Source organism: Uloborus diversus, chromosome 4 (genome assembly GCF_026930045.1).
Source record: "Uloborus diversus isolate 005 chromosome 4, Udiv.v.3.1, whole genome shotgun sequence".
NCBI classification, from domain to species: domain Eukaryota; kingdom Metazoa; phylum Arthropoda; class Arachnida; order Araneae; family Uloboridae; genus Uloborus; species Uloborus diversus.
Window position 1 is genome coordinate 126,832,745 of NC_072734.1, and position 26,956 is coordinate 126,859,700.

Consider the following 26,956-nt stretch of genomic DNA (forward strand, 5'->3'; position numbering starts at 1 on the left):
AAAATTGCATAATAGAAAATCCTTGAAACTTTTCTATAAAAAACTAAAATATCTTATTCATTGGTTTTATATAAATACATAAAAATAGCTACTTATAACAGAAGAAAATTGATCACTATTAATGATGCAAAAAAGATGGCGCATTACGAAATATAGGTGAAACAAGTATAAGAAATATGCAAAATGACATTTCTTGACTAAAATAAATAATCGCTAAATATTTAAGAAATGCTTGAAACGACGAGGGAGGGGGGGGGGGGGTCACCCACTGATTTTGGAGTAACTCACACTTCAGCCTCATTTTTACTTCATTTTACAAAAAAAAAAAGGAAGTATTGTATTCGCGAAAAAAATTTCACTAAAAAATCAGCCTTAATTTCCATTTTGCTCACCCCTAAATGAATGTTGAGTTTTTTTTTTTTTTTTTTGAACCCGACCACACGCGGATAAGTGCCTAAGAACATATAGAACTCGAAATATCCATTTTGACAATCCCCGAGTTAATTACAACGAATTTTCTCGTGACGTCCGTATGTATGTATGTATGTGCGTATGCATATCGCATAACTCAAGAACGGTATGTCCTAGAAAGTTGAAATGTGGTACGTAGACTCCTGGTGGGGTCTAGTTGTGCACCTCCCCTTTTGGTTGCAATCGGGTGCTTTTAGAGGGGACTTTTGCCCCTTTTTTTGGGGGGGGGGGATCATTGTTAATTTCGATGCTAACTCAAGTGGTGTTATAATTTGGCGGACATTTGACGATAATTTGCCAGTCTTTTGGTCACCAAGTTTTGTTACCAACTTGGCGACAAATTTGGCGATTTAAAAAATATATTTATTATTTTTTTTAATCTGGTTTCAATTTGGCCACTGTTGGTGATATTTAGAGAGTTAACTATTGAATCACATTAAAATTGCCAATAATGGGGAAATAACATTAAGTTGGGGTAAAAAGAAGTCATGTGATGCACACTTTAGCTCGTTTTAGTACAGAACCGCTACCACCAACGCCTCGAAAGAGTTTCTGAATCTACTTCAGCACTTCCGAAGAAAAAATTCAAAAGTCCCTTTGATTTCCGAATTATGTCACTATTCAAAACGTCTTTAATCAATTTTTTACATTAATGCTCTAATGTCTTCCTAAACAATAGTAAAGTTTGAAAAAAATCTCTAATTTTATGAATGGTATTAGTTTTAAACAACTCAGAAGTATAACTAGAGTTTAATTTCAGAAATTGAGGGAGTGGGAGGAGGTGCACGCAAGTGTTCTCGGAAATTAAAAAAATAGTCATAAAAAATAGAATTCAAAATAATCATAAACATTGAGCAGAAAAACCATTTCAAAACTTCCGAGTTAGGGCCGTGGTAGCCTGATCAGTAGGGCATTGGACTCGGGGCCGGAGGGGCTCGGGTTCGATCCCCGCTGGTCGAAGACCCACCGTCGTCATTAAAGGGAACTGGGCGACGTTAAATATGCTCGTGGTCTCAATGTCCTCCAAGTGAAACGATACCTCTGGGGGTGCTAGTACCAGGTAGCTATTAGCTCTTGGACTAGTTCTAAATTCTCATTAACTGTTCGATCCGGTGATGGTGCTGCCATCTATCGGTATATAAAATAATGGAGGCAAGGCACTAGTATGCAGACCTCGACATAAATACAGTTGTAGTCAGTTGTGACTCTTGAATAGAATAGAATAGAAAACTTCCGAGTTTGCTTTGACGTGCAGTGGCGGATATAAAATATAGCAAACGTTGCAATTGCGCGAAAGGCCTCATAACCACAGGGACACCGTAGGAGTTACAAAAATGCTTCTGATAAATGTTTTACAACTTCTATGATAATAGGGCCCCAAAATGTATTTCGACGGGCCTTAAACTTGTAACTCCACCGAAGCGATACATAAAAGACTGCATTACTGTGATTCATATTACAAATATCGAAAAATTAAAAATTACCGTCGGTTCAACGGGAATCTAATAAAATGACACAAAAACCGGTTTCGCCATCTCATATTTGTTTCCATGACCCCTAAATTGGTAATATATCACCAAATGATCATCAGTCTGAGACGCTATATTAGTTTTGCATTGAAATAAATAATTAATAGCCACAAAAAATGAGTAAACATGCTTTTCAGAACACGCGATCGAAAACAAAAAGGGAAGTACACAACTGGAACGTACGCACACCCCACATGCGAAAATTTATCCTTCTACAGCTTACTATTTTTGAGTTATAACTTATGAGAGATACATACGTACATCCAGCTGCAAGAAACAAAGCAATAATTAATTTGTTTGGTACCTAAGAATGCAGTACAGTAGACTGCCGATTATCCGCGAGCGGTTTATCCGCGGGACGGATTATCCGCGAATCAATCAACAATCACGAAAATGTATTTTCGCAGTAAAAAGCGAATACCAGTGGCTGTTTTTTTTTTTTTTTTGAAAAATTGTAAATTTACACTCAGTTGTTTTTGCTTGATTGATTGATTTGATTTGATTTTATTGTTATTATTATTATTTTTTTATTTATTTATTTTTTTTTTGTGCGTTCTTCATGGTACATACACTTGTTTGTTATTGATGTTAAGTTCGGTTGTGCAAAAATACAAAACATTTGTTATTATATATTTTTTCACTGTTTGCAGAAAGTGTTATGCATCAATACACACAGTTAAGAATTTGAGATAGGACACTTTTTACCTGATTTGTCCCCCATTTTAGTCTTTGCGGTTATCCGCGATTTTTATTATCCGCGGCACTTGTGCCACACAATTCGGCGGATAATCGGGAGTTTACTGTATTAAAAACTCTTTCAGGGGTGACTGATAAGGGTGTCATACAGAAATTTAAGTAAACAATTTTGTATGAAAACAGTAATTCCCTTTACTTTGTATTAAAAAGTAAAACAGCAAATGTCCTTTTTTTTCAAAAACATCGGCCAATTCCATCGGCTTTTCGATGTTTTTTAAGGCCGATGGGCCGATGTTTCCTGCAAGTTAGCATCGGCCGCCGATGCCGATGGCTAAATTGTTGAACCATCGGCGCCGATGCATCGGCCAGGCCGATGCATCGGTCGAGTCCTATTTAGCATCACTGACAGCGGAATTTCACACACTGTATTAGTCTAAACAACGCTTTGCTTTAGTTTATACAAATTACCGCTCCGATTCTTAACGGGTTTTTTTCCTTCTTTATGAACGTTGATAAAACAGAATGGTTTCCAAACGAGGACTTTCATCTAAAGTTAGCAAAAGTGGAAAGAAAAACCAAGTTTCTGACAATGCAAGAAAAGGTAAAGATTCTCGATGCTTGAACAATTATAAAGTGCCTCGAAGGTAGCACAACAATTAGGTATGAGTTAATCTTCGATACGTACTATTAAAGTTCAAGAAAAGGAAATCTGCAACTGTTCAGAACTTAGTTTTAATAAAAAAGCTCGCAGAGTAGCGTCTGAGCAAAATAAAAACATCATGAAAATGTAAGCTAGACCAGAAATAATGGTGTTATCACACTGCATAAACTTCATAATTTTTAAAATTATAATTAAAATTACTGTTCAGTGCTATTATAATGCAGTAATATTCTTTCTGTAAGTACCCTACTACATGTACTGTTTAAGTACATGTATCTTATTGATCATTGATTTTGTGGTTCATAACAGAGCAATCATGTTAAATAGTGACGCTTTATCTAAAATACAGTAAAAAGTAAGTTCTTTATAAAACATACGGTAATATATAGTTAAGAAATGGTTTGAAACAATTTGAGGGGTGTTAACACATGTCTGAAATAATTGGGTATGCTTATAAAAAATTTCTAAACATACGTTCCACAACGCGAAATTCCGACTTGCGCGAGGGGTCTTTGAAGGCATCCCTCGCGTAAGTCGGGATCCGACTGTATTTGGTTGCTTACTTTTGATAATTTATTTTTAAAATTTATATAAAGTTCATTTTTTTCTTTAACCAATACAGAAATATCTAATTATGGCATTGGATTTCTTTGTTCAAATTTCTATTCTGTGGAAGATTTTTTCACAGAATTGTGGGCATCTTTTTAGGTGAACGTGACCTTTCCAGAACCCGGGCTCAAGAGTGACCGTGTCACCCTGAGGGGACCCAAAGGAGATGTGGAAGCATGTGCCAAGTACATGAAGAGCCTGCATGAGGAGATGAAGATAAATAACTTCAGCGTTGATGTCCCCATCTACAAGCAAAATCATAAATTCATCATTGGAAAAGGAGGAGCAAATATCAAAAAGGTAAGACTTCTCACTACAATTCTTCGGGTTTGATTTAAATCAATTAAATTTAAAACCATGGTGTAAATCACCAATTATTATGCTTAAAAAATCCGTCATATAAATTAGTTTTTTTAATTTTAAGGAAAAGGTGTCTTTATGTAGGAAAAGCATGTAAAAACTAGTTTACCTGCTTTCACCTTTTCGTACACATGCTTAGTGACACCCTGGAGAAATTTTTTACCCATTTTTTGCTGTTTTTTAAACCTATTTGTTGAATTTGCAATTAGTATGAGAATTAATGCCAAAATCAAATGCTTTATTTAGTAAAATGTATTTTGTATTCTATTACGGATCTCGCTATAACTATTGTTCTTTTGCATGTTTTATGTTGAACAAGATATTAAACACATACAAAAAAAAAAGTGAACATGTTAAAATAATTTTAAAAAACCTTAGTCCTTTAAAGTAAAAATTTATCCCTGTTTCTATGTATTCCTTGAACATTGCTGAAGTACATTTGCAACAAATTAAGATAACATTTGTTCCAGATCCGTGACGAGACCAACACACGGATTGACCTACCTGCAGAGGGCACAGAATCTGATGTGATCATAATCAGGGGTAAGAAAGAGGATGTTCTTGCTGCCAGGAGTATGATTCTTGCCAAACAGGAAGAATTGGTGAGTTTCTGAAATAATTTTAGTCAGAATGTCTTTTTTCATATCTTTTTCTAGGAAGGTTTTATCAACTGCATTTATCAACTTGGTAGTAAGGGCGGCTCCAGGGCTGGGCAACTGCTTGGGGGCACACGGCGATTTGTTATTATTGATGTACTGTATTAAGAGCTAGTTCCTATAATTAACTCTTCATTATTTCTACATCTTAAGCAAGCTTGTACTAGTTCAATTCCATTGAGCTTAGGGCCTCTTTAACTTTTAAGCGTGCGGCAAGATCTCTTTACCAATGAGGGATATCCATTGGAAAATTTTTTTAATTCCTGTTTTAAGCGACTGCTACAAGGTATTTGAGTTTCAATAGGAGCGTAGGCTATATAACAAGTTTGGAGATTTCTCCCTGAATACACCTATGGCTTGGTGCCTGGGTTGTTTCTTTTACATTAGCAAAGGTCAGTTTAAATTGGCTTTCCAAAAGTATTTATGCGCATAGTTTGTATATTTTAAGAAAGTAATGAAAGTAAAAAAGAATGACTGTCAAAAGAATGTCCCCATGAAGCGATGCTCACCAACTGTGACCCTGTTCCTAATGTCATCATAGATAGCCTACAATGTGCTTTTAACACTTCAGTTTCCAAAAATATCTGTGGCGAGAGTTTCCGAACATCTCTTCATTTAATGTTTAAAAAATAACCAAAAATTAAATTTCAAAACTTCATTTTCTAAAAATTTCATCCGTCTTGCTTAAATTCTATAATTAAAGCTCTTATGGAGTTGCAGTAATCGAGGCTCTAACTTTCTGATTTGTTTCCCTCTTCCCCTTTAGGATAATGTAGTGACCCAGGAAATCATGATTCCTGCACGACTGCACAACTCTATCATTGGCTCAAAGGGTCGACTGATCCGTTCAATAACAGAAGAGTGTGGGGGCGTGACCATCAAGTTCCCATCCGGAGGCACAGGCTCAGACAAAGTGTCGATCCGAGGGCCCAAGGAAGATGTTCAGAAGGCGAAGAAGTTGCTTGTCGAACTATCCAATGAGAAGGTGAGTTTATCAAGTAACTTGCTTGCATTGAAGGCAGGTTTTTCATTGTTATAAAAACAAAGATTCATTCATCTGAAATTTACGATGGAGAACTGGTCAAGAATTCTTTAAAAAATACTTCAAACAATGCGTTATATTTGCCTTTTGTTTCTTAAAAGTTTCTTTTGAATCTCTCCTTTCCTCTGTTTATGATGCTTATATTCAAGACCCGATTTCGACTTCAAGGGGCCCCTTGTTAAAGGAAATAATGAGTTGCTCCACAAAATTTTGCAATGTAAGTGTCGTTTTATTCACTGAAATACATGAAGATAACATACTGGAAAAGTATAACTGTTAATGTATACATAAAAAGGAAATTTTTTAAACTTCATAGATAAATAGCAATATGATAATAAGTTGCAGATATGTTCGGATTTGGAAACAAACTGATAACCAGATTGTAGAATAATAAACTAACACAGTATATAAACTACTTTTTATGGCAGGATTTTGGGGCTTCAAAAGCAGGAGCTCTGGACAAATGCCCCACATCTATATTTTATGTCCTTTGTTGGAGAATCTGAATTTGTATTTCTGATAGATTTTCCAAAGTCATGTATTAAAATTTTCTTATGGTTTGAATTTCTCAATGTCTTTTATTCTTCATAATAAAAGCTTTGAGCAGAGTTTTTTTACTGCAAACTCATTTAGGTTCGTGGTTTTAAACAATTATAAAAATCAATGAATTTGATTGGAACTAAAAAGTTTTAATGATTACAGAATTTATGATAGATTGCTTAAATATAAAAGAAAATGTTAAGTTGATTTTTTATCCATAAATAAAAATCAGATGTTTAATTAAAAGTTCTTTAATGGGTTCTTTTGTTTTCAACATTCTTCTTGAAATTAAATGGCATTAAGAAAAAGTTAAGAATATCAATTGTATTTAGTTCTGTTGATCTGTCGTGAAATCCAGTATTACTTGTATATCTAAGTATGAGGTTAATTACTGCAAGGTTAAAAATTCAAGGCAGGGAAGTGAGATTCCCTTCAAAATTTATTTCTTAGGTCCACTCTTTTAGAATTTCCAGGGCAAGAAGACATCAAAAGTTTCCCTCCTGAGGCTAAAATTAAAAATTTAAATTTAATCCCTATATTATATGTATATTTACCAAGAATTTATAAGTATTAACTAAGTTATTGTTAGCATTAATCATGCATATATTTTTTAATTCATAATTATTAAGTGTCTAGTTTCTTTCTTCCTTTAAATGTTTCTTCATTTAGAATTATCAAGTCTTTTATGTATGATATTTATGTTGATATATCATGTACGTACAATCTTTTCGCACTTCATCCATTTATCACTTAGCTTTTACTCATTTGTATTCATGATAAATTGCCAAATTTGGTTTCAAGTGAATCCAGGATAATGTTTTATTTCCTATCATGCTCAATTTATGCTAAATGAATTGTTCCACATTCTTTTGTGATATGCACTGACTGCTTTCTTCTTCCCCACAGCAACTGACAGGCCACACTGCTGAAGTGACTGCCAGACCGGAACATCACAAATTCCTAATTGGGAAAAATGGAGTCAATATCAAAAAGGTTGGTTTCACATTTGTCTTGTAGAAATAAATTTCATTGAAATAAAATAGTGTTACATTAATCATCGTTTTTTTAACGGAAATTTCATGAAGACATCAATGGAACATTAAAAAAGTGTTCCTTTTAATAAATTAAAATCGGAAGATTTGATAAATCCTGAAAAGTTAACTGCAATTTTAGCTGTGCCGATTGAAGTTATTTGTAGCAACTTTAGCTTTTTTTATGTTTTTTAATTCTTGTGATTAGTACTTCAGCTGAATTAAACATTTGAGAGTGTGTGTCATCCAAAATGCTAAGCATTTATGTTTACTACTGCATTTTTATGTGTAGGCTTTTATGGACATCAAGTATAACTATCTCACTGCATAGATTTTATTTATGTTCTGTGCCCTCAACTATAGGTTCGAGAGAAAACTGGTGCCCGAATTGTGTTTCCTAATGAGAATGATGAAGACAGGGATACTATCACTATTATTGGTCGCAAAGAAGAAGTTGAAGAAGCAAGACAGGAACTTGAAAACATGATTGCAGAACTAGTGAGTACATTCATTAAAATACATTTAAACCATTCCCCTATTTTTTATTTTTGAAAAGTATTGTAGTTATTTATCAAATTAGAGTATGTAATTGTTTTGTATGTAATTGTGTAATGAGCTATAATAAAACTCTGCATGTCCCACAGAACACAAGTTATGATGTGAAGCATTATTAGCAAGCAAAAAAAGTTCTTTTTATGGAAATCCAAAAACCAACTATGCCTCAGTTATGAATAACAGTTTCTTAAAATGACTGTATAAATTTACGATGTGAGAGAGTAAAATCTCTAAAATTTTCTGGAAAGTCTGAGAAGGTCATGCCCCCAACTCTTTCGATCAGCTAGTTGCCCTTGGTTAACGTTAAGTAATTTAGCAGTGTCACACTGATTTTTGTTTTCCTTAATGAAGTTTACTATTGGCACTTCCCGAGTTTGATATTTAAATACATACTTGACTCTAAACATTAAAAGCATTTATAAGACTATTATACTATAAACAACTGTGCATATTAACACATTTATGTACATTTAAGCATTTAAATTAATGAAATCTATCAATTACGGTAACTAAGCAAAGTTGACTGTCTTTTTATGTCACCCTGTATTTTGTCAATGCCTTATATGATGCTGATATGAAGTTCTTTTGTTTAGAAATGTTTATTGTAACGTGTTTTTGATTTCTCTTATTTCTATTCTCTCTCAGAAAAGCACAGATGAGATTGAAACAGATGTAGATCCCAAACATCACAGGCACTTTGTTGCTCGCAGAGGTGAGATTCTGAAGCAGATAGGTGACGAGTTCGGTGGAGTCCAGGTGAGCTTTCCTCGCAATGGTACTCAAGAAAGCAAGGTTCGCCTTAAGGGACCCAAGGATTTCCTCGAGGGAGCAAAGGAGAAGTTACATCAAATCGTAAAAGAACTGGTGAGTTCATCATACATTCTCTACATAAAAAGTGTTATTAAGATTCCTGTACATAAGGAAGCTCCAATAACCAACTTAGCAGATTACTGATTCATCTGTAGCAGATTAATTATAATTATTAGGATTCTTACTACTTTCCATCTTCATTTGCCATTTTTGTTTTTTTTTAATTAAGTTTCAAATTTTCAGAATTAATTAACTGTTTAACCGTTGCTGCAAGTAATTTTTTTTCTTTCATTTTAAAATTTTTTCAAAATTTTCTTAAAATTCTGTATTTTGAAACTCTGAAAAATAAATGAATTGTATTGTTATAATTTTATTTTATTAATATTTATTGATATTGTTTTATTATCTTTTGTTGTAGGACATTTATTGTTAATCAACTCATTGAGCATAGTTGTTTCTCTTGGCGTACTTTAAGTACTTTTAGATATGAAAACATTCCTCCAATTGAATTATGAAAATTGACAGATTATAAATAAGCAGCGAAGCAATTAATTTCAGGTTGCCAGTTAATTGGTACATACCTACCTGTATCACACTTTGAGTTTTGAAGTAGCTTGTAAGTCCTTAATTCTAGTTTGTCTCTTTGTTAGATTCACACCCTTCCGGTCAATTTGAAGGAACTGCTCAAAGCTTTTCCCCCAAAATCTAGGGCTCTGACTTGTGACTCCAGTTATTTATTTTCAGATCATCTAATGTACCTTCCAGCAATTTTTGTCTTGCTATTTTTGATAAGAATCAGTTCTGGTATTTGTTCCGTATAACACATCACCTGTACTCCGCAATTGACCTTTTTTATTCATTGCGTTTTTAAAGTTTCTGTGAGAATTCTTTTACGTAATTACTGTAAATAAGTTCTTGCAGTTATTTTGCGAGATCTGCTTTCTAATTATATTGTGACATTTCTCATTTCTTCAGGAAGCAATGGTGAGTGTCGAGTGTGTTATTCCACAAGAGCACCACCGTACAGTTCTGGGCACCAGAGGGTCCAAGGTGCAGACTATTCAAAAACAGTTCAACGTCACCATCAAATTCCCCGACCGGGAGAGACAAGCTGGTCCGCAACAACCTGGTGAGAATCTTTTCCTCCTCAGTAATATAGTTTCAGTTTTGTTACTGCTTTTACTTGGTTAAGACTGAAGGCTCAGCATGCAGTTTAAGTCTGATTGGTTTGTTTGTTAAATACTTTACTGGGTTTTTGTTTTTCTAAATAAAATTTTAATTCTTCGTACTAGTAAATTTGCAAGAAAAGTAGAAAATGAATTACCCAACAAACTGAATCCTAGGCTATAAAAAAAACATATTGAATGCATCAGATGAATTTTAAAACATTTACGTTATTTGTTAATTTTAATCAAATTTATCCAACACTCTTGTATTTTTGTATTAAGCATATTGATGCTTGTTGCATCAGTTTACCTTTTAAGTGATCTTTTGGTTCAGCAGGTGTCTATTCATATAGAAATTGTCCATAACTCTTAAGGGGAACAAGTAGTTTGGAAATTTATAAATTTTGAATGTTAATGTATCAAAATTGTCTTAAAGATTTATTAACTATCGCTGTTTATTACCATATTATATCGCATCTTTCTTTCAAACCAAAAATTGCTAACCGAATAAAATAAAAATCAGATAGGGTTTTTTTCTCTAAGAATAAAATAGATTTGTCCTAAGTTGCTCTATTTTCTTGTATTGTAGTTTTCTGACTAACCAAGTATTTCTTAAGTTTAACATTAGCCATTCTCGAAAAATTTCCATGTCTTCATTTTGCACAGACATTCATTTGCATCTTCATTTTGCATTTAACTTATTGAAAATTTAACATTTTTGTATGTTGTGTGAAATTTTATTTGATCAAGACTTTCAATGATGTTTTATAGATTCTGAAAAACCAATGATGAATGGAGATTATCACCTTTCTGAAGGGGAGAATGATCAGCAAAAGAATGTAATAATCATTAAGGGGCTTCCAGAGAATTGTGAACTGGCCAAGCAGGCATTGCTGGTATTTAGACTTTTTCTTTTATTTTCCAAATGCACTAATAATAATTGCGTTGTATAATAGATATATGTGGGAGTGTGCCAGTATGTTCAAAAGTTTAAGGCTGATATTTAACAAACATTTGATTACAAGATCAAACCTCAGAAATATTCACAAGCATAATATCCTAGAAGTACAAAGCAGATAACAAAACAGCTGTCTTGCTCATACTCTTGCCCTCCTACATCTACTCTCCTGTTGGTTTCCTGCCAAGTTAGGTATTCTGAAAAGAAATCTTTAGCCCCACTGGCAATGTAATGTATGCTATTTGATGAAGAGATAATGAATGGACTAGCGGAGGCGTCACATTTAGGCGTATATTTATGTGTATGTTTAGTTTTACGATTTATAAATTACTCTTGCATCTCTTCAGACTCGGAAAGTGTACTAAATGAATTGGAAGTTTATATTTATTTTGAAAACTGCATTAATGCAACAGATTGAGAATTTAAAATTGGTGCAAATTTGTTTACTTTTAATAACAAATTGGTGCAAGCATAAATTTTTAAATTAAATGTGAACATTTTTTTAAATTGAAAATCTTGTGAATCAGTAATTTAAAGGCATGATTGTGGGGTAGGATCATCTTTAGACTAGACTGAAAATAAGACTTGCATGCTAAATTCAAGTTTTCTCCCTGGTAGTTACTTTCTGCATAATTGTGAAACTAGATTCAAAAAAAGTTTAACTGTACTCAATTTCAAAAATATGGCTTTTTTTTGTTCTTTTTTTCTAAAGCGTCTTTTCAGCTATTGATTATATACCTTTAAAGTTCGGGAATATATCTTCCTTTCCTGTTTCCAGGATTTGGTTCCAGTCACCGAAGAGATGGAAGTTCCATATGATCTGCACAGATTCATCATCGGTCAGAAGGGTCGGGATGTCAGACAGCTGATGGAGGATCATGATGTCAATATCTTGATTCCTCCCCAAGGAGATTGTTCGGATGTCATCACGCTGAAAGGGGCCCCCGAAAATGTACGCTCGGCCAAGCAGGCCCTGCAGGACAGGATTGAGCAGCTTGAGCACGAAAAACAGGACAGGGTGAGTAGTGATTATTTTCAGGTTTTGCATAGAATTAAAGGATTTTTTGTACTGTAACTGGTGTTTGGTTTCTCTTGATAGTTTTTAAAGTTACATATTTCAGACCTGCCAACTCTCCCGTTTATCACGGGAGACTCCCGTTTTTTACTCCATTCTCCCGGTTGTACGTTTGAGTATCCATTTCTCCCGTTTTTTTTACTCTTTTCGGGTTTTTTCTTTTTTTTTTAAATTAAACTTAATTTTCTTCCTTAAAATAGTTACTCACAGTCCTAATAGATGGCGTGACTAGCAGAGCAAACCCGCACTGCTCAGTGAGCTTACGTTCGACGAGCACGACCGGTTTGTTAATCACGTGACAGCTAATGATCACATGCTCCAATCAACCAATGAACTGCTTAGAATGGTAACGGATGCGGTAACCGGTTGATCATAGAACGCTGCGGTTAGTAACCGGTTACTTACCGGTTGACCGGCGAGGTTCGTCGAACGCAAGGTGAGCGGCAAACATTCGATGGGTGCGTTTGGAGTGTCGACCGAAATGCTTCCGGCGATGGTGTTTTGTTTTAACTCCACGTTCGCACTTCTACTTCTATCTCACGCATGCGCCGTTTACGCGGTATCGTTCAGTTTCAAACGCATGCTAACTGCGCCGCGTGTTTTCATCTTGTTCCTTGATCTACCGCGTGCGTTGTAGTTTAACATTCATCTTTAGCGATGTCTGAAAAAATGAAATATCTACAAACTTATAAGCACTATTATACGAGTGAATTCTCTTTCATGAAAAAATCAAATACTTGTTATAACAGTGTTTTTTACTTATTATATCATCGTTTAAAATCTCCCTTTTTCTCCCTTAAAGCTTTGACTGGATCTCCCGTTTTTTTCTTTTCATAAGGTTGGCAAGTCTGATATTTATTGCGTTTGTCTACTGGATGTTCTAATTTTACATGTGCTCTCCCCCCCCCCCTCTTCCCTGTATTTGAAACCTATAAATTTTTGCATTTGTTGGAAGATTTAATTTGCAGTAAGACAAAGTTAGTTTCATTAGAGTTGCAGATCATGTCATGAGAATTTATATAATTCAAATAAAGATAGAAAAGAATGAGGAATTATGCTTTTCATTATCTGTTAATTGAAATTAGCCATTAAAAAGTAATTAAAGTCTGTATTTAAAATTGAAGGAGTGTAGTCAGTAAATTAACCGCCCAAGAGCCAGGGCTAAAGCAGAAATACATGAAATACACCGCCAGCTCAGTCATTTCCAGTGCTAAGTGCTAATAAGCGCGAAACTGCAGTCCTCGGCTGGAAATGACTGAGCTGGCGGTGTATTTCATGTATTGAAGTTGTGTATTGGCAACAAACATTTAAAGTAAAAGGGGGAAGTTTATCCTTTTTTGTCATAATTTTTCTGAGGCTCTTTTAAATATGCTTAGTGTTAAACTCATCACATTGAATAGTCTTGATATCCATGAATAAAGGATACAACCACTAACATTTGCTTTGACATCTGAAACTGATAGATCGTACAGGGGCAGGCAATCCTAGGATGTCCTGTCTACCATAGGTATAGAAGCTCTTATTAGCCTTGAAATATTGTCTGTGCCTTGTTTATCTGCATGGTTATGTTGTCATATTTACAATAGCAATGAAATTCATCTAGATTTTATTTAAAGAACTTGTTTTTAATGCAGTTTCTTTTGTTTTCATTCTATAGCTCCTGCGCAGCTTCCAGCTGAGCGTAGAGGTGGACCCCGTTCACCATCCTAAGATTATTGGAAGGGGTGGTGCTGTCATATCTAAGATTCGTAAGGATCACAACGTGAATGTTAACTTTCCAGATAGAGTCGATGGTGATGAAGGCCGTACAATCACCATTACTGGCTATGAGAAAGATGCAGAGGCGGCACGTGATGCCATTCTCAAATTGGTTCAAGAGCAGGTGGGTTGTTCTTCCAAATGCATTTTTAATCCTGCCTCCAAAACAAGAAACATTTGCCGTTATTGATTTTTGCAACAGTTATCTCTTTGCCTTTAGCCATCTTAAGGGGGAGTTAAAAGTGTTAACGTATTTTTCTCCCATTGATTGAAAATTAATAACAATTCTACATAACTTCAAATTGAAATTTTCATGACTGATTTCATGTTCAGTACTAGAAAATATTCCCAGTTTTGATCCAACGGATCTTTCAATCAGCAAATTTTCTTTTAAGTTCAGAGACTACACTTTCTTGATAAGATATTTACCTGCGTTAGAACAGACATAAGATGACGTTTCACTCTCATTCAATTTTCATTTGCTCTTTCAGTTTAAATATAATGTAATGTAAATAACTGCAGCAACTGCGATCTTTACTCAGTTTTATGGTTTCTCGGTATTTTTCTTCTGAAAGCGCCATTACATAACTTTGAAGCAATTTTCAAAATTTTTTGTTCTGTGTTTTAATGGAAACAAAACAGCAGCAAACGAATAGTCGGAAGTTGGCAAATTTTTATCTGAATCCTAGCGAGGAAAATGAAGTTGACGCAAAGTGTGAACTACCATCTGTAAAAGCAAACCAGTTCTATTTGCCTTTTTCGCAATAAACCACTTCATTTGTCTTTTTCAGGAGGACATGTACAAGGAAGAGGTGCAGCTAGACTCTCGCGTTCATTCCCGCATCATCGGAAGTCGAGGCCGCAATGTGGTCAAGATCATGGAGATGTTCAAGGTGGACATCCGCTTCCCCCGCCCCTCTGATCCAGACCCTGACCTGGTCGTCATCCATGGCAAGGAAGATGATGTCCTGGATGCCAAGGACCACCTGCTCAATTTAGAGGAAGAATATGTGAGTACTTTTGAGTACCCAAAAACAGTTTTGAACAGAATGGAAGGCCTTTATGTTTGTCTTAAATGGGAAATTTTTGAAAGAAGTTTATTCATGAGATTGTGTAGACTTGTTTATAAATGAGGCAGTGGGAACCAAAGGGACATATATAAGTGAACTTGTTCGAGTTTTGTGTAAAACAAGTTTTAAGTTCAGGCCCCTGGTGGGTTTTCATTGAAAATGTTTCTTAAATCATGCTGTATAACAGCACCTACTACTGTTATGATCTCTTATTCTTATTCCAAAAAATGTGTAAATTGCTTCTATCATTTGTTCTGGTTATCTCCAAATTTCCAATTTGCAGTACATGCCTTCGCCCACTGCCTCAAATGTAGTTCATTCTTAACTTGCTTGTATTTTTTTCACCTCTGCTTTGGATTTTCACCTATTTTGTCATTTTTATTCTACTTTAAGTACAACTTTTCTGCTCTATTTTGTTTGATTGTCAAAGTCACTTGTAATATTGAAATTTAGTTTGAAAGCAAGAGGGACTCATTTAAAGAAGTTGGTGAGCAAAACCATACATTTTCCAAAACTAGTCTTTTTATAGCTATCTATTTTATGAAAGCTAAGTGCCAATTTTTCTTTTCTAATTTCAATTGGAAAACAATCCCTGTGCTTTTATTTTTGTTATAATTATATGTTGAATTATAGGAAATCAAAATCTAAACCAGTCTCATAACAGACATGGATAGAAGGCATAAACTTCGAACATACTTAGTCAATTTTTATGTTTGAAAATCGCAACAAAACCAATTTGGGTTTAAAAACTCTGCAGTGTAAGTATTTACATCATTCGGATCATGAAGCTGTGACTTCATCAATTAAGTTCTGACTGAGCATCTTAAATTTAATCCATTTTTCAATCATAATAGACTTTTTAAAAGAAGGTTCAAATTGATTAGTACAAGTCGGTTCAAGATGTGTTTTATGCAAATTGTGTGCAATCTAAGTGCAATAAGGCAGGCGTAAAATATGCTTTTTTAATTTTTTCAAATGCTCATTAAATTGATTTTTTTAATTTTGATTTTCCAAAAAAGTGATTGTTTATATCAGGGTTGCCAACTGCCCCGCATTTTGCGCAGTTGCTCCCCGAAAAAGGCGAAACTTTGCGACTCCGCAAAGAAGTTCTTTTGCTCTGCACTTTCCGGCCGAACGTTATCAAGCTTAAATTTTGTTATTTTATAACAAACATGTAAATATGGGAAATTAAATATGTTTATAGTCAAAGATTGAAATAGTGTTTAAAACTGTTTTAATAATTTAATAATTATTTTTATGCTAGTGCTTGAAATGATTATTAAAGCTGTAAAACAATTTTGCATTAGTAGTTTTATTGATTTTTATTCCGAACTGCTCTGCAAAATTTTAAATTGCTCCTCAAAAACACCACAGATGCTCCTCAAATTGTTTCTTCGAGATTTGGCAAGCCTGGTTATATAAATTTGCATAAGATGAGTTGAGGGGAAAATCCAATATCACACATTTGAAGATTTCTATTTTATTTATCCCCCATCATTATGGGGGATTAGCAGAAGAACTCTGCTTCTTTCTCTGTAGAAATCACAAAAATTAAGTTGTAGCATAAGGATCTTACAAGCCTCATGTAATATGAACAGGGCTGCCAGTTTTAAAAAATTTCCATTGTTTTGAATTTATGATTGTACGGAAAATTTTCTCTTTGTACGAATGTTGAATGTTTCTTGTATTTCATGATAAGTCTATCAAGCATAGACAACTAATTTTGTGAATGACAGAAAACTGAGCATCAAACCAGCTGTGTAAAGGCAATTTTTTTCTAGGACCATAATTAGCAGAGGTATTAATCTTTATACATAAAGGGCTAATCTCTGTCCGTATGTCCGGGGTAAACTGCAAAATTACTGGAGGGTTCTTAACCATTTTTTCACCATAGATAGCTACATAATCGGGGAACAACTTAGGCTATAATTTATCGCTAAAAAACATAGTCTAAGAACGTTGTGATCGAAAACAGTAAATGTCATGTAATTTCCACATTAGAGATTAAACCCATTGTTTCGAAAATTCGTTGCCTAACAACAGCAATATTCAAAGTAATCATTATGTAAATTTTGAAACCAGGCCTCTCTGGAGCAAGCTTGGCATTGCTTTCTTAGGAATTGCATCCTCATCTTTATACAAAAAGGGCTAATCTCTGTCCGGATGTCCGGGGTAAACTTCAAAACTACTGGACGGGTTTTAACCATTTTTTCACCATAGATAGATACATTATGAGGGAGCAACTTAGGCTGTAATTTATTCCTTAAAAACTTAGTTGTAAAAAGTTATGGTGGAAAACAGTAAATTTCATATTTCCCCATTAAATATTTAAATTCGCAACTCCAATAAATTATAGGGGGCGCAGCAGCCACTGTCTAATTGCGGTTGAAAAAAGGTGAAACAAAAAAATGCGATAACTTATAACTTGCTTTGACGTTTAGTGAATGACAGTACTTTTTCATCGTATTTGTGCGAAGCTTTCTTTTTTATTCTTCTGAAATTACATTACACCACAAACTGCTTGAAGCCGGAAATTTACCCTAAAGAAAACTCGTGGAATGGAATGTTTAACCTTTTTCTTTAGTATTGGTAATCACCGCAAGGTAGCGTATTCGAGCTTTGAAGTTGCGAATATAAAATCCATTGTTACAAAAACTCTTTGCCTAACTACAGCAATAATAAAAGTAATCATAATGAAATTTTTGAATCAAGGCTTCTCCGGAGCAGACATGAGTTTAAAGTCGTTTAAACATTTGGAAACTCTACTTTTCGCACCCTGAGGGAAACATAGTAGAGTTTCTTTTTTTGTGTGTGTACTATTTAATTAAATGAAGTAAGCGCACAGTTTTTTAGTGATCTTTGTTTTTGTTAGTTCATATTTTGGAAATTCTTAAAATTTTTATATTTTTAAATTCGTGCTTTCAATTCTAAATGAATATTTGTTGGTTCTTTATACTTATTGCTATTTTACTTTTATGGGTAAGGAAGAAGCTCGATTTTTAGACACGTCAAAGCGGTGTGTTTTGAGTTCTTTCAGTTAAAACAGTAAACGAAAGAAAGTGGTGATTGTTTCTTAAAATTATTACTTAGCCAGGCAACGCCGGGTATTTTTGCTAGTTAAAACATAAATTCTCAAGAACGTTTCTACTGCTGGAAGGAAAGCACAAAGCAGGCTGGCATGAAGGATGGCACTTTGCCAAGTCCTGTTTTCCTGTCTTTTTTCCTCCCTAAGGTTATGTTTTAATCGTCCCTGCAAAACAAGGGCCGCTTTTTGTAGGGCTTAAAATTTCTCTTTTTGTGTTTGAAGTGGAAGGAAGTTTTTGAAAGATTTGAGTTAATGGTAAAGAAGGTGAAGCGCATTTGATTGGGAATCAAATAGTTGTAGACGTGTGCTGTGCCCAAAATTAATTTACTGCTCACTAATTAATGTCCCACTACATTTGGCAAAAAGAGGTGAATTCCTGGAAATTGGTGTACACCTTTCCGCAGCAGGCAGGTTCGACAAGCTGCTATGACTGAAGTTCATGTTGCAGTACACCAGATAAGGCGGTGCACACCTATCTGCCTAAGGCGGCTAGTATTTTTCATAAAAATTATTTTCATAGAATGGGGTCGTTTCCAAAATTTTAAGTTTTTTTTTCTGAAAGAGCATGCTTAAAAACATAGGATCTGACCATTTTTTGATAAATTTTGTTTACGTTTAATATTAAAAAAAAAATTACTTAAATTGGAGTGCATTCATTGTTTACGGCTTCTGCCGATGACGTCAAAAATGATGAAATACCATTCAGTGTTGCAATAATTAATTTGCATCTCTACTCATGTGTATTGGCAACGATATGGTTGATAGCAAGCATAGAGTGCAATTATATAATTCGCTGCTTGATTATTATAACGTGGAAAGTAGTAGAAAAATGCGGCTAAGTGCATCATTTGTGACGTCATCAAGACCACTCCTTGTTTGAAAAATCGGACAGTTTAAAAAAGTAATTAAAAAAAAACTGTTGGGAAAATGAAAGTATTTTCTGGGTCCATGTTTTTTTTGCTTATTCTATCAATTTCAGTGACTAAAAGTACTATTTTTGACTGAAGGAAACCACCCCCATTGTCCCTTGCCAGGTTGGCAGCCCTGTACAATCTTAGTGTGTGGTTTGTCTGACAGTAACCTTACTTTCTTTCCTATCTGCAGGTACAGGATCTGAAAGAGCGTGACTTGATGAGGCAGTACACCCTTCCCCCCAGCCGCAACGGCCACTCGGACTCGGAAGGAGGCCGGGGACGCCCGGATGGGGGCTTTGTGGTAAAGGGGGCTCCCTGGGACAGGCCCCCCTCTGCCCCGGACACATCGGACACCCAAGAGTTCCCGTCCTTCGGCGGGGAGGCCCCCCAGAAACCTGTTGCCTGGGGACCCGCCCGCCGCTGCTAGGAGAGGGGAAGGCACCTTGCAATGTGGTTTTTTTTTTAAAGTCTCTGGGGCACTAAGAGAAATGCCGGAATGTTTCCCCACGAGCGAGAGATCAACTCTTGAAAAAATATATCAAAGTCTATTGGATGGTGTCTAATGACAAAAGATAGCTGTACTGTCGTCGGCGGGTCCATGGCATTATCTACAAAAAATGAGTTTTAGAGATATCTGAGGAAAAGCATTTTTGATTTCTTACAAAAATCAATAAAATATTGATATTTAAAGGCGCTGGCAAAAAAAATGCTTTTATTCCAGTGGAAGCCAGATGAGCATGTTTGTTCAGTAAAACTGTGGGACAGCAAATGTGAAAGAAAAACGAAAATTTTGTAGATACCCGCCATTTACCTGCACGGAGAAGTGTGGCCATCCTCATTCCACGGTGTTCCGACTTCGGATGATGGAGTGCAATTTTGAGCTTTTTTAAATGCTGATATAACGTTTAAAAATTTTATTTGAATACAAATTACTTTTAGATTATATTTATTAAACAAAAATGGACTATTTATGATGCGAAAGTTGTCTACATGAATGGAGTCTTCGGGTAACTCTTGATGGACTCTGAAATTTTTTTCGTATTTCCGGGAAACTGCGGTTTTCCTCGCGAGCGCCCTGCCACATTGCCAGATAAGTTTCAGAGACTTCCACGACTTCCTTCCCCTCGTCGAGAGAAGTTTTCTCTCTGGCGAGCGCCGCCTTCGTATCCTCCGAGCGACAATTAATATTTTTTTACGAATGAAAATCAATTTCATAACCGCTGTCGGAGCCCGCCCGTTTGAATTCCCCCTTCGATTAAGTTTCGTCCCTCTGTAAAGTGTCAAAAAAAAAAAAAAAAAAAAAAATCGAGGGACATTTAAAAAGAAATATAAGTCAGCAAGCAATCAAAGACTAAGCAATAATAGCCCCAATCTTCTCAATTTTGCTTGATTTGGATGCATCGAGAGAAAAGGTGCTACACACGGTGAAATTCTTCAAATTGTTTTTGAAACTGAACGGGATTTGTGAGCAATATATCGTCTGAGAATGAATTTTTTTGCATATCAACCACTGTCTGATTTTCCTAAGTGTTCGTTAAGCTTCCAGAAAATGAGACATTGTTTGTATGTTCCTCAAACTGTATTATAAGAATGAATTAAAGGAATTCTTTCAAATAATTGGTTTCGTTTCTTTTATGTTTACATAGTCTTGTTAATGATTTTTAAACTATGAAATCTCTTACTTATTTACTTAATTTTATTGAAAACAAAAAGCATATAAAACAAATTTAAATTAATATTTATTTTCAACAACTTTTGCAGTCATTGAAAGCAAAAAAGGTGCACACTACCGAGTAAAAGTGTTAGAGGCTTAAGAAATCAAACATTTTTAAACAACTAAATATGCAATTTTAATTCAACTGATATTTTCTCATGTCAATGTGTTAAATTAGTTTGCAGGTAAAATATGATTAAATTATTGTACAAGAATTGTTTTTCAATTTTAAAAAAATGCAATCTTAAATAATAAAGCTGAAAGTCTGTCTGGATATCTTTCTCTCTGTCTGTCAGGATCTCTGTGAGGCACATAGCGCCTAGACCGTTCGGCTGATTTTCATGAAATTTGTCACAGAATTAGTTTATAGCATGTGGGTGTGCACCTCAAAGCGATTTTTCGAAAATTCGATTTTGTTCTTTTTATATTCCAATTTTAAGATTTTAGCGGGAAAATTATCATATCATGGGTGAATTAATTACTAAGTTATGACGTGGAACCGCAACATGGGCAAAGAAGTGAATATAGCCATTGGCGAGAAGTTAGTCATCCATTATTTGTTAATATACAAGCAAACCGAATGACCTTTTCATTTTCTACTATGGGCAAAGCCGTGCAGGTACCACTGGTAATAAATAAAGCAAGCAAAGTAAAAGGTATTATAGCTAATTGAAATAAAATAAATAAAATGTGTCGAGTTAGAACCCAAATATAAACACTAGGTTCAAAAAATTTATTTAGAGCAAAATTTAAATCGGTTGTCCCCAGGTGAGAAGTAATATTTATTTTTATAGTGCTTAGCTTGTGTTGGGTCTCCGTCGGAGCGCTAGCTTGTTCCTCGTCTTTTTAGAGGCTCGGCTTGCTTTGTGTTTCTGTTCAGTGAAGTTGGATTATTTCGTGCACATATAATTTTTAAATTTGGTCGCTAACTTTTTGCTTTAAAAAGTAAATAGTAATTTAATTTATTAAAATGCCACGGAAAACGAAATTCTCTTATTTGTGGTTAGGAAAAGCAGACAGAAATGGATGCAAGATCGGCACATAATGCCGTGCAAAAAAGGGTGAATTTAAAATCATTTTGTTCTGATTGTATCTTTCTGATTATCTTTTCAATATTGACAATCAAGGATTTTCGCAGGTATTGTCTCATGTTGATGCAGCGAGTTATAAGAGGTTGACAAGTAGTTTGATAAACCAAGCTGTATTTTAAATTCCAGAAATTCACTCCAAGATAAAATATTGAAAGGGGAGGTATTTTTAGTTTTAATTGCTGTAAAAAAAACAATTGTTCATTTGCATCTTTAAATGATTTGTCTATAATTTATAGGGATGTTTTTGATGATTCTGAGATAGCAAAAAGTATCGAATTATCTAATAAAAGTTAAGTGTATAATAAATTTTGGACTTGCAACCTACTTGAAATCCCTCCATATTAAAGATATTTGTTCATCATTCTTTGTAATTCACTTTGATGAAACAACAATAAGGCAAGTAAAGAAGCAATCGGAAATACATTTATCCTACTGGTTTGCGGCAGATATTTCTACATAATTTGTCACTGTGTTGAAGAATAAAAGATTGAATACATTCTATTGTAGTTTTCAAGATTGAATTTGAAACGTTTTATCAACCACTACAAAAATCAAGAAGTTTGAAATCAATTAACATTACATTTTGCATTATTTTTTTCAATGAAAACTCAAATGGTTCGAGTTGTTCACCTAAAACTGCGTTAGGAGAACTTTTAATTGGAGAGTTGAAAATTTCAACTCCCACTCGAATATTTTTGTTTGAAATACAAAGGGCTGCTGGTTTAGTAAAAAAACCTGAAACAGTTTGAACTGAGTTGGTATTTTGCAGATACCTTTAAATCACTGTTTCTAATTTATTTCAAACTAGTGGTACCCTTACGGCTTTGCCCGTAATAGAAAATTAAAAGGTCTTTTGGTTCGGCTGTATATTTACAAATGTATGGTGAATTGGCTTGTACCCATGTTACGGTTCCACGTTATGATAATTTCGTACTTTACTCGTCCATCTTATGATATTTTTGTTCTTAAAATTGGATTGGAAAAAGAACCACATCGAATTTTCGAAAAATCGCTTCGAGGTGCACACTCCCATGGTACCAGGGCTGTGGAGTCGAAGAATCGGAGTCTGGCTAATTTTGGGGGTAAAGGAGTCGTTAGAAAACATGCCGACTCCGGGCTTCTTTTTTTCTTTTATTTTCACTAACTCTCCTTGCATTTTTTAAAAACCGACTACTAATTGGTTGAATAACATGTATAAAAAGCTACTACTGAGAAAATAACTGCCATTATGGCATCAGCTAGCTTGAGTGCTTACCGAACTTTCTGTAGCCGTCCCCTAGTTTGCTTGTTTTTTAACTTAACTAATAGCTACCGTCAGCAAACGGTTTTGTTGCCTAACATTTTCAAGTAATCACTTTGAAATAAAAATAGAAATATAGTGTTATGTTCGATCTCAGTTATAAAATAGTAAAAGGAACGCAACAATTTAATAAGTCGAGGCCCGTAGCTCAGGTGGAAACTTAAGAGTGATCGGCAAATTCAAATAAGTTCTGGTGCGAAAGAAGGAATCCAAAAGATCCGATAAAGTAATGTAATGTTTTTTTTTTCTTTCGTTATCAAGACTATTTCTATAAGCTTGGTTCTCACTAAAAAGTATAGAACAAAATAAGTGTAAATGTTTTCTTGGTTACAACACTCAATAATCTTAGTTAATCTTAAAATCTTCATAAAGATTAATTCTGAACAAGCCAATAAAATTTAAATTAAAAATTTAGCGAAGAAGAAATATAAGTATAGTAAAAGTATTCGCGTACAAATTTGTATACTCCCGCATTTTGTGTAAAATTTGCTCCTGACGTATATGTGCCCTATTTTCGTTGAAATTTTATTGATGAAATATAACTTAAAATATATTCGGGAAAATTTTCAGAATTGAAATATTCATATTTTTTATAAACTCTGAAATTAACTTTGGATGTCACTTACCAGATGGGTGTGATTTTGAAACGCACCATGGGTGTCACCAGGAGCAAACCACCCCTTCTCAAGAACTTTGACTTAGAAAAAAAAAGCTTTATTTATCTCTAGTTCTATCTCTAGTTATCTATAGCTTTCAAAAATTGAAAGCACACGATTTGATCAATATCTATTTGTTAAACTTTAAAGGGGGGCAAATTACAAGTAATCCTTTTCAATTTTTTACTTCCTTTTACAAAAAAGGAAGTATTGTATTCGCGAAAAAATTTTCATTCAAAAATCGCCCTTAATTTCCATTTTGCTCACCCCCAAATGAATGTTGAGTTTTTTTTTCGATTCGACCACATGCGGAAAAGTGCCTAAGAATGTATAGACACGCGAAATATCCATTTTGACCATCACCGAGGTAATTACAACGACTTTTCTCGTGACGTCTGTATGTATGTGCGTATGTGCGTATGTATCTCGCATAACTCAAAAATGGTATGTCCTAGAAAGTTGAAATTTGGTACATAGACTCGTAGTGGGGTCTAGTTGTGCACCTCCCCTTTTGGTTGCTTTCGGATGTTCCTAAGGGGGTCTTTTGCACCTTTTTGGGGGGAAATCATTGTTAATTTCGATGTAAACTCAAGTGGCGTTATAATTTGTCGGACACTTGGCGATATATCGCCAGTCTTTTGGTCGCCAAGTTTTGTCGCCAACTTGGCGACAAATTTGGCGGAGTTTTTTTTTTTGGTTTCAATTTGGCTATTGTTGGTGATATTTAGAGAATAAATATTGAATCACATTAAAATAGCGAATAATGGGGAAATGACATTAAATTGGAGTAAAAGGAAGTCATGTGATGCACACATCAGCTCGTTTTAAAGAGATTTTTTATGTCATCTCACTTTTAAACGTATAACTATTGGAAAATTAGATTTTTAAATTGAACTTCAAACGTTGTTTGCGTCTTGGGTTTACAATAAAATACAAAATTTTCATAAAAAAGAATTGATTTTTCAACCTTTGTTTAGAGGTTTTCCCCCTTCCCCTGAAGGGGGAGAGGAATTGAGAAAATACAATTTAAAAAAATTCGGAGTCGGAGTCGGGCGTTTCAAAGGAGTCGGGGTCGGAGTCGACCATTTTCCTTCCGACTCCGCAGCCCTGCATGGTACAAACTAACGTTGTGCCAAATTTCATGAAAATCGGCCGAACGGTCTTGGCGCTATGCGCGTCACAGAGATCCGGACAGAGGAACATTCAGCTTTATTATTAGTAAAGATAAAGAAAAGATAAAGATATGCATCCTAAATCACTTACTGAAGTTCTGCTTCACGCCCGTTTTTTATCTTCTAATATTTAGAACTACCGGTGTGACTTTTCATTGCGCAAAGGCCCCGCCATTGTAGGTTACATTTTCCGGCACCAGCACTGGTAACTTTTTAAAAGCACTTAGCTTTTTACGCTGATTAAGCACATCGATGAAAGAATAAAAATTTCTTATCAAAATCCGTTACAGGAATCATTTCTCTCTTATGTGTGTGTAACATTTCTTTATCCTAAAAATGGAATTTATTTCATTTAATCTGTTTAAATTTCTTACGAAGTAAATAAACAAAATCTATTTCTATTGCTTTGAAAATCTGTGCTTAAGAATGTAAACGTGATTCTAGGATCTTTTGGCTTTTAAATGCTGTAAAATGAAAAAAAAAATGAAATCTCCAATTAGTTTCGCTTCCACTTCATTAAGTTTTTTTATAATTCATAGCAAAATTTTGAGTGTTCAAATTAGTTATAAAAACACGTTTGAAAAAAAAGGGAAACTTTTTAATCTCGTGCGAGTAATCACTTTTTCATTCTAACGGTTTGAGGCAGAGAAATTTCAATTTAAATTCTATTTTATTCCTGCGTGGAATTTAGGAAATTTTATGATTTTTATCCTCATATATATAATAGCTAATGGTCGAGTAACGCACGTTTTTCAACAATAAAACTCGCGCCACGGCATGATAATTTGATAGTACGTTTTGGTAATGTTTAACATGCAGGGAAAGGATTTATTGTGACGAGGCTGAACTCGATCCGGTAACTTAACTGTTTTACTGGAAAGACGGAGTCATTTCAGGGACATGAAGAAACGAAAAAACGGTCAACAATGAAACGCTACCTAACTGGAGTTTAGGGTTCATCCACTGGAGTTAGGGTTACAATTTCAACTATCAAAATATCACCAAACAGGCAATGGCTTCGTTCAAATGTACAGGTAGAAGCAATTTTCACCCGTCATACCTTGATGGGCGACTTTCTAGTTAGATAATAAAATGAGGAGATGAGAATTGAAGGGTCGTCGGAAAAAAACGATCTTAGTCTAGTTTTCTACCAAACTTAGCCTACCACGAAAAGTTATAGATAAATACAAGCAGCATTTATAGCGAAACCTTGATTTTGCGTCCCTTGAATCTACGTTTGTTCATCAGGTCCCATCATCAAATTTTGCTGCTATGTATTTCCCACACGTTTCTAGGGTTTTACGTTTTTAACCCAGTTCCTTGAGAAAGTAAAATCGGAGTTTCACTGTCACTGTGATGTCATTCAAGCTAGAAAGATAGTCATTGAGCTATTCCAGGGAAAATATTGAGGACTTCAAGCTAAAAAAACACATTACTGTAGCTCCTTGATTATCTGAACTCATTGGGCCCACTAGTGCCTCGGATGTCGGAAATCTCGGTTGATAGAAACTGTCTAAAATCTTTCCAGGATTGCCAATTTTAAAATGTATGAATCAAAAATGCAATAGAATATTTTTAAAAGATGAAAATGAACTTATAAAAATTAATATTTTACAGAGTTACAAAACTAAAATAGGAAAATAACTTGTAGTAAGTTTTAAAAAGTCAATTGATTTTTTTTTTTTTTTTAGCAATGTCAAGTTAAATATTGGAAGATGCATAAAAAGAACCCACAAATTTCTAGAAGATATTTTTATTTTCAAATTAAAAAAATCATTTTATTAAATTTACATTATTTTTTAAAAAAAGAAATAAAACACATCGAAAAACAGAGGAGAAAAACACATTGTCTTTCCCAGAGTTTACCTATTTACAGAAAAATAGATTTCACTATCTGTGAAATCTCGGTTAATCGAGGTTCTAATTGTTCATTGAAAATTTGTGTGGTGAAAAATCTATCACTCAAACTATGATTAATTTTATTACGTTAACATGGTTTTGAATGTTTAAAATTGATGTCAACTAAGTAAGCAACAT

The 26,956-nt window shown here is 34.5% G+C and overlaps 1 protein-coding gene across 1 annotated transcript in view; it reads left to right on the forward strand.

Annotated features, from left to right (window-relative positions):
• The window catches only part of LOC129221603 (vigilin-like), a 43,991-nt gene extending 23,388 nt beyond the window's left edge, over positions 1–20,603 (forward strand). The window contains exons 12-23 of the mRNA XM_054856125.1: positions 4,066–4,266; positions 4,797–4,928; positions 5,749–5,967; positions 7,471–7,557; positions 7,959–8,093; positions 8,796–9,014; positions 9,936–10,089; positions 10,898–11,022; positions 11,863–12,102; positions 13,817–14,041; positions 14,709–14,927; positions 19,177–20,603. Of these exons, the coding sequence (XP_054712100.1) occupies positions 4,066–4,266; positions 4,797–4,928; positions 5,749–5,967; positions 7,471–7,557; positions 7,959–8,093; positions 8,796–9,014; positions 9,936–10,089; positions 10,898–11,022; positions 11,863–12,102; positions 13,817–14,041; positions 14,709–14,927; positions 19,177–19,413 (2,193 nt within the window). The 3' untranslated portion in view covers positions 19,414–20,603. The remainder of the gene's footprint in view (positions 1–4,065; positions 4,267–4,796; positions 4,929–5,748; positions 5,968–7,470; positions 7,558–7,958; positions 8,094–8,795; positions 9,015–9,935; positions 10,090–10,897; positions 11,023–11,862; positions 12,103–13,816; positions 14,042–14,708; positions 14,928–19,176) is intronic.
• Positions 20,604–26,956: the final 6,353 nt, after the last annotated feature.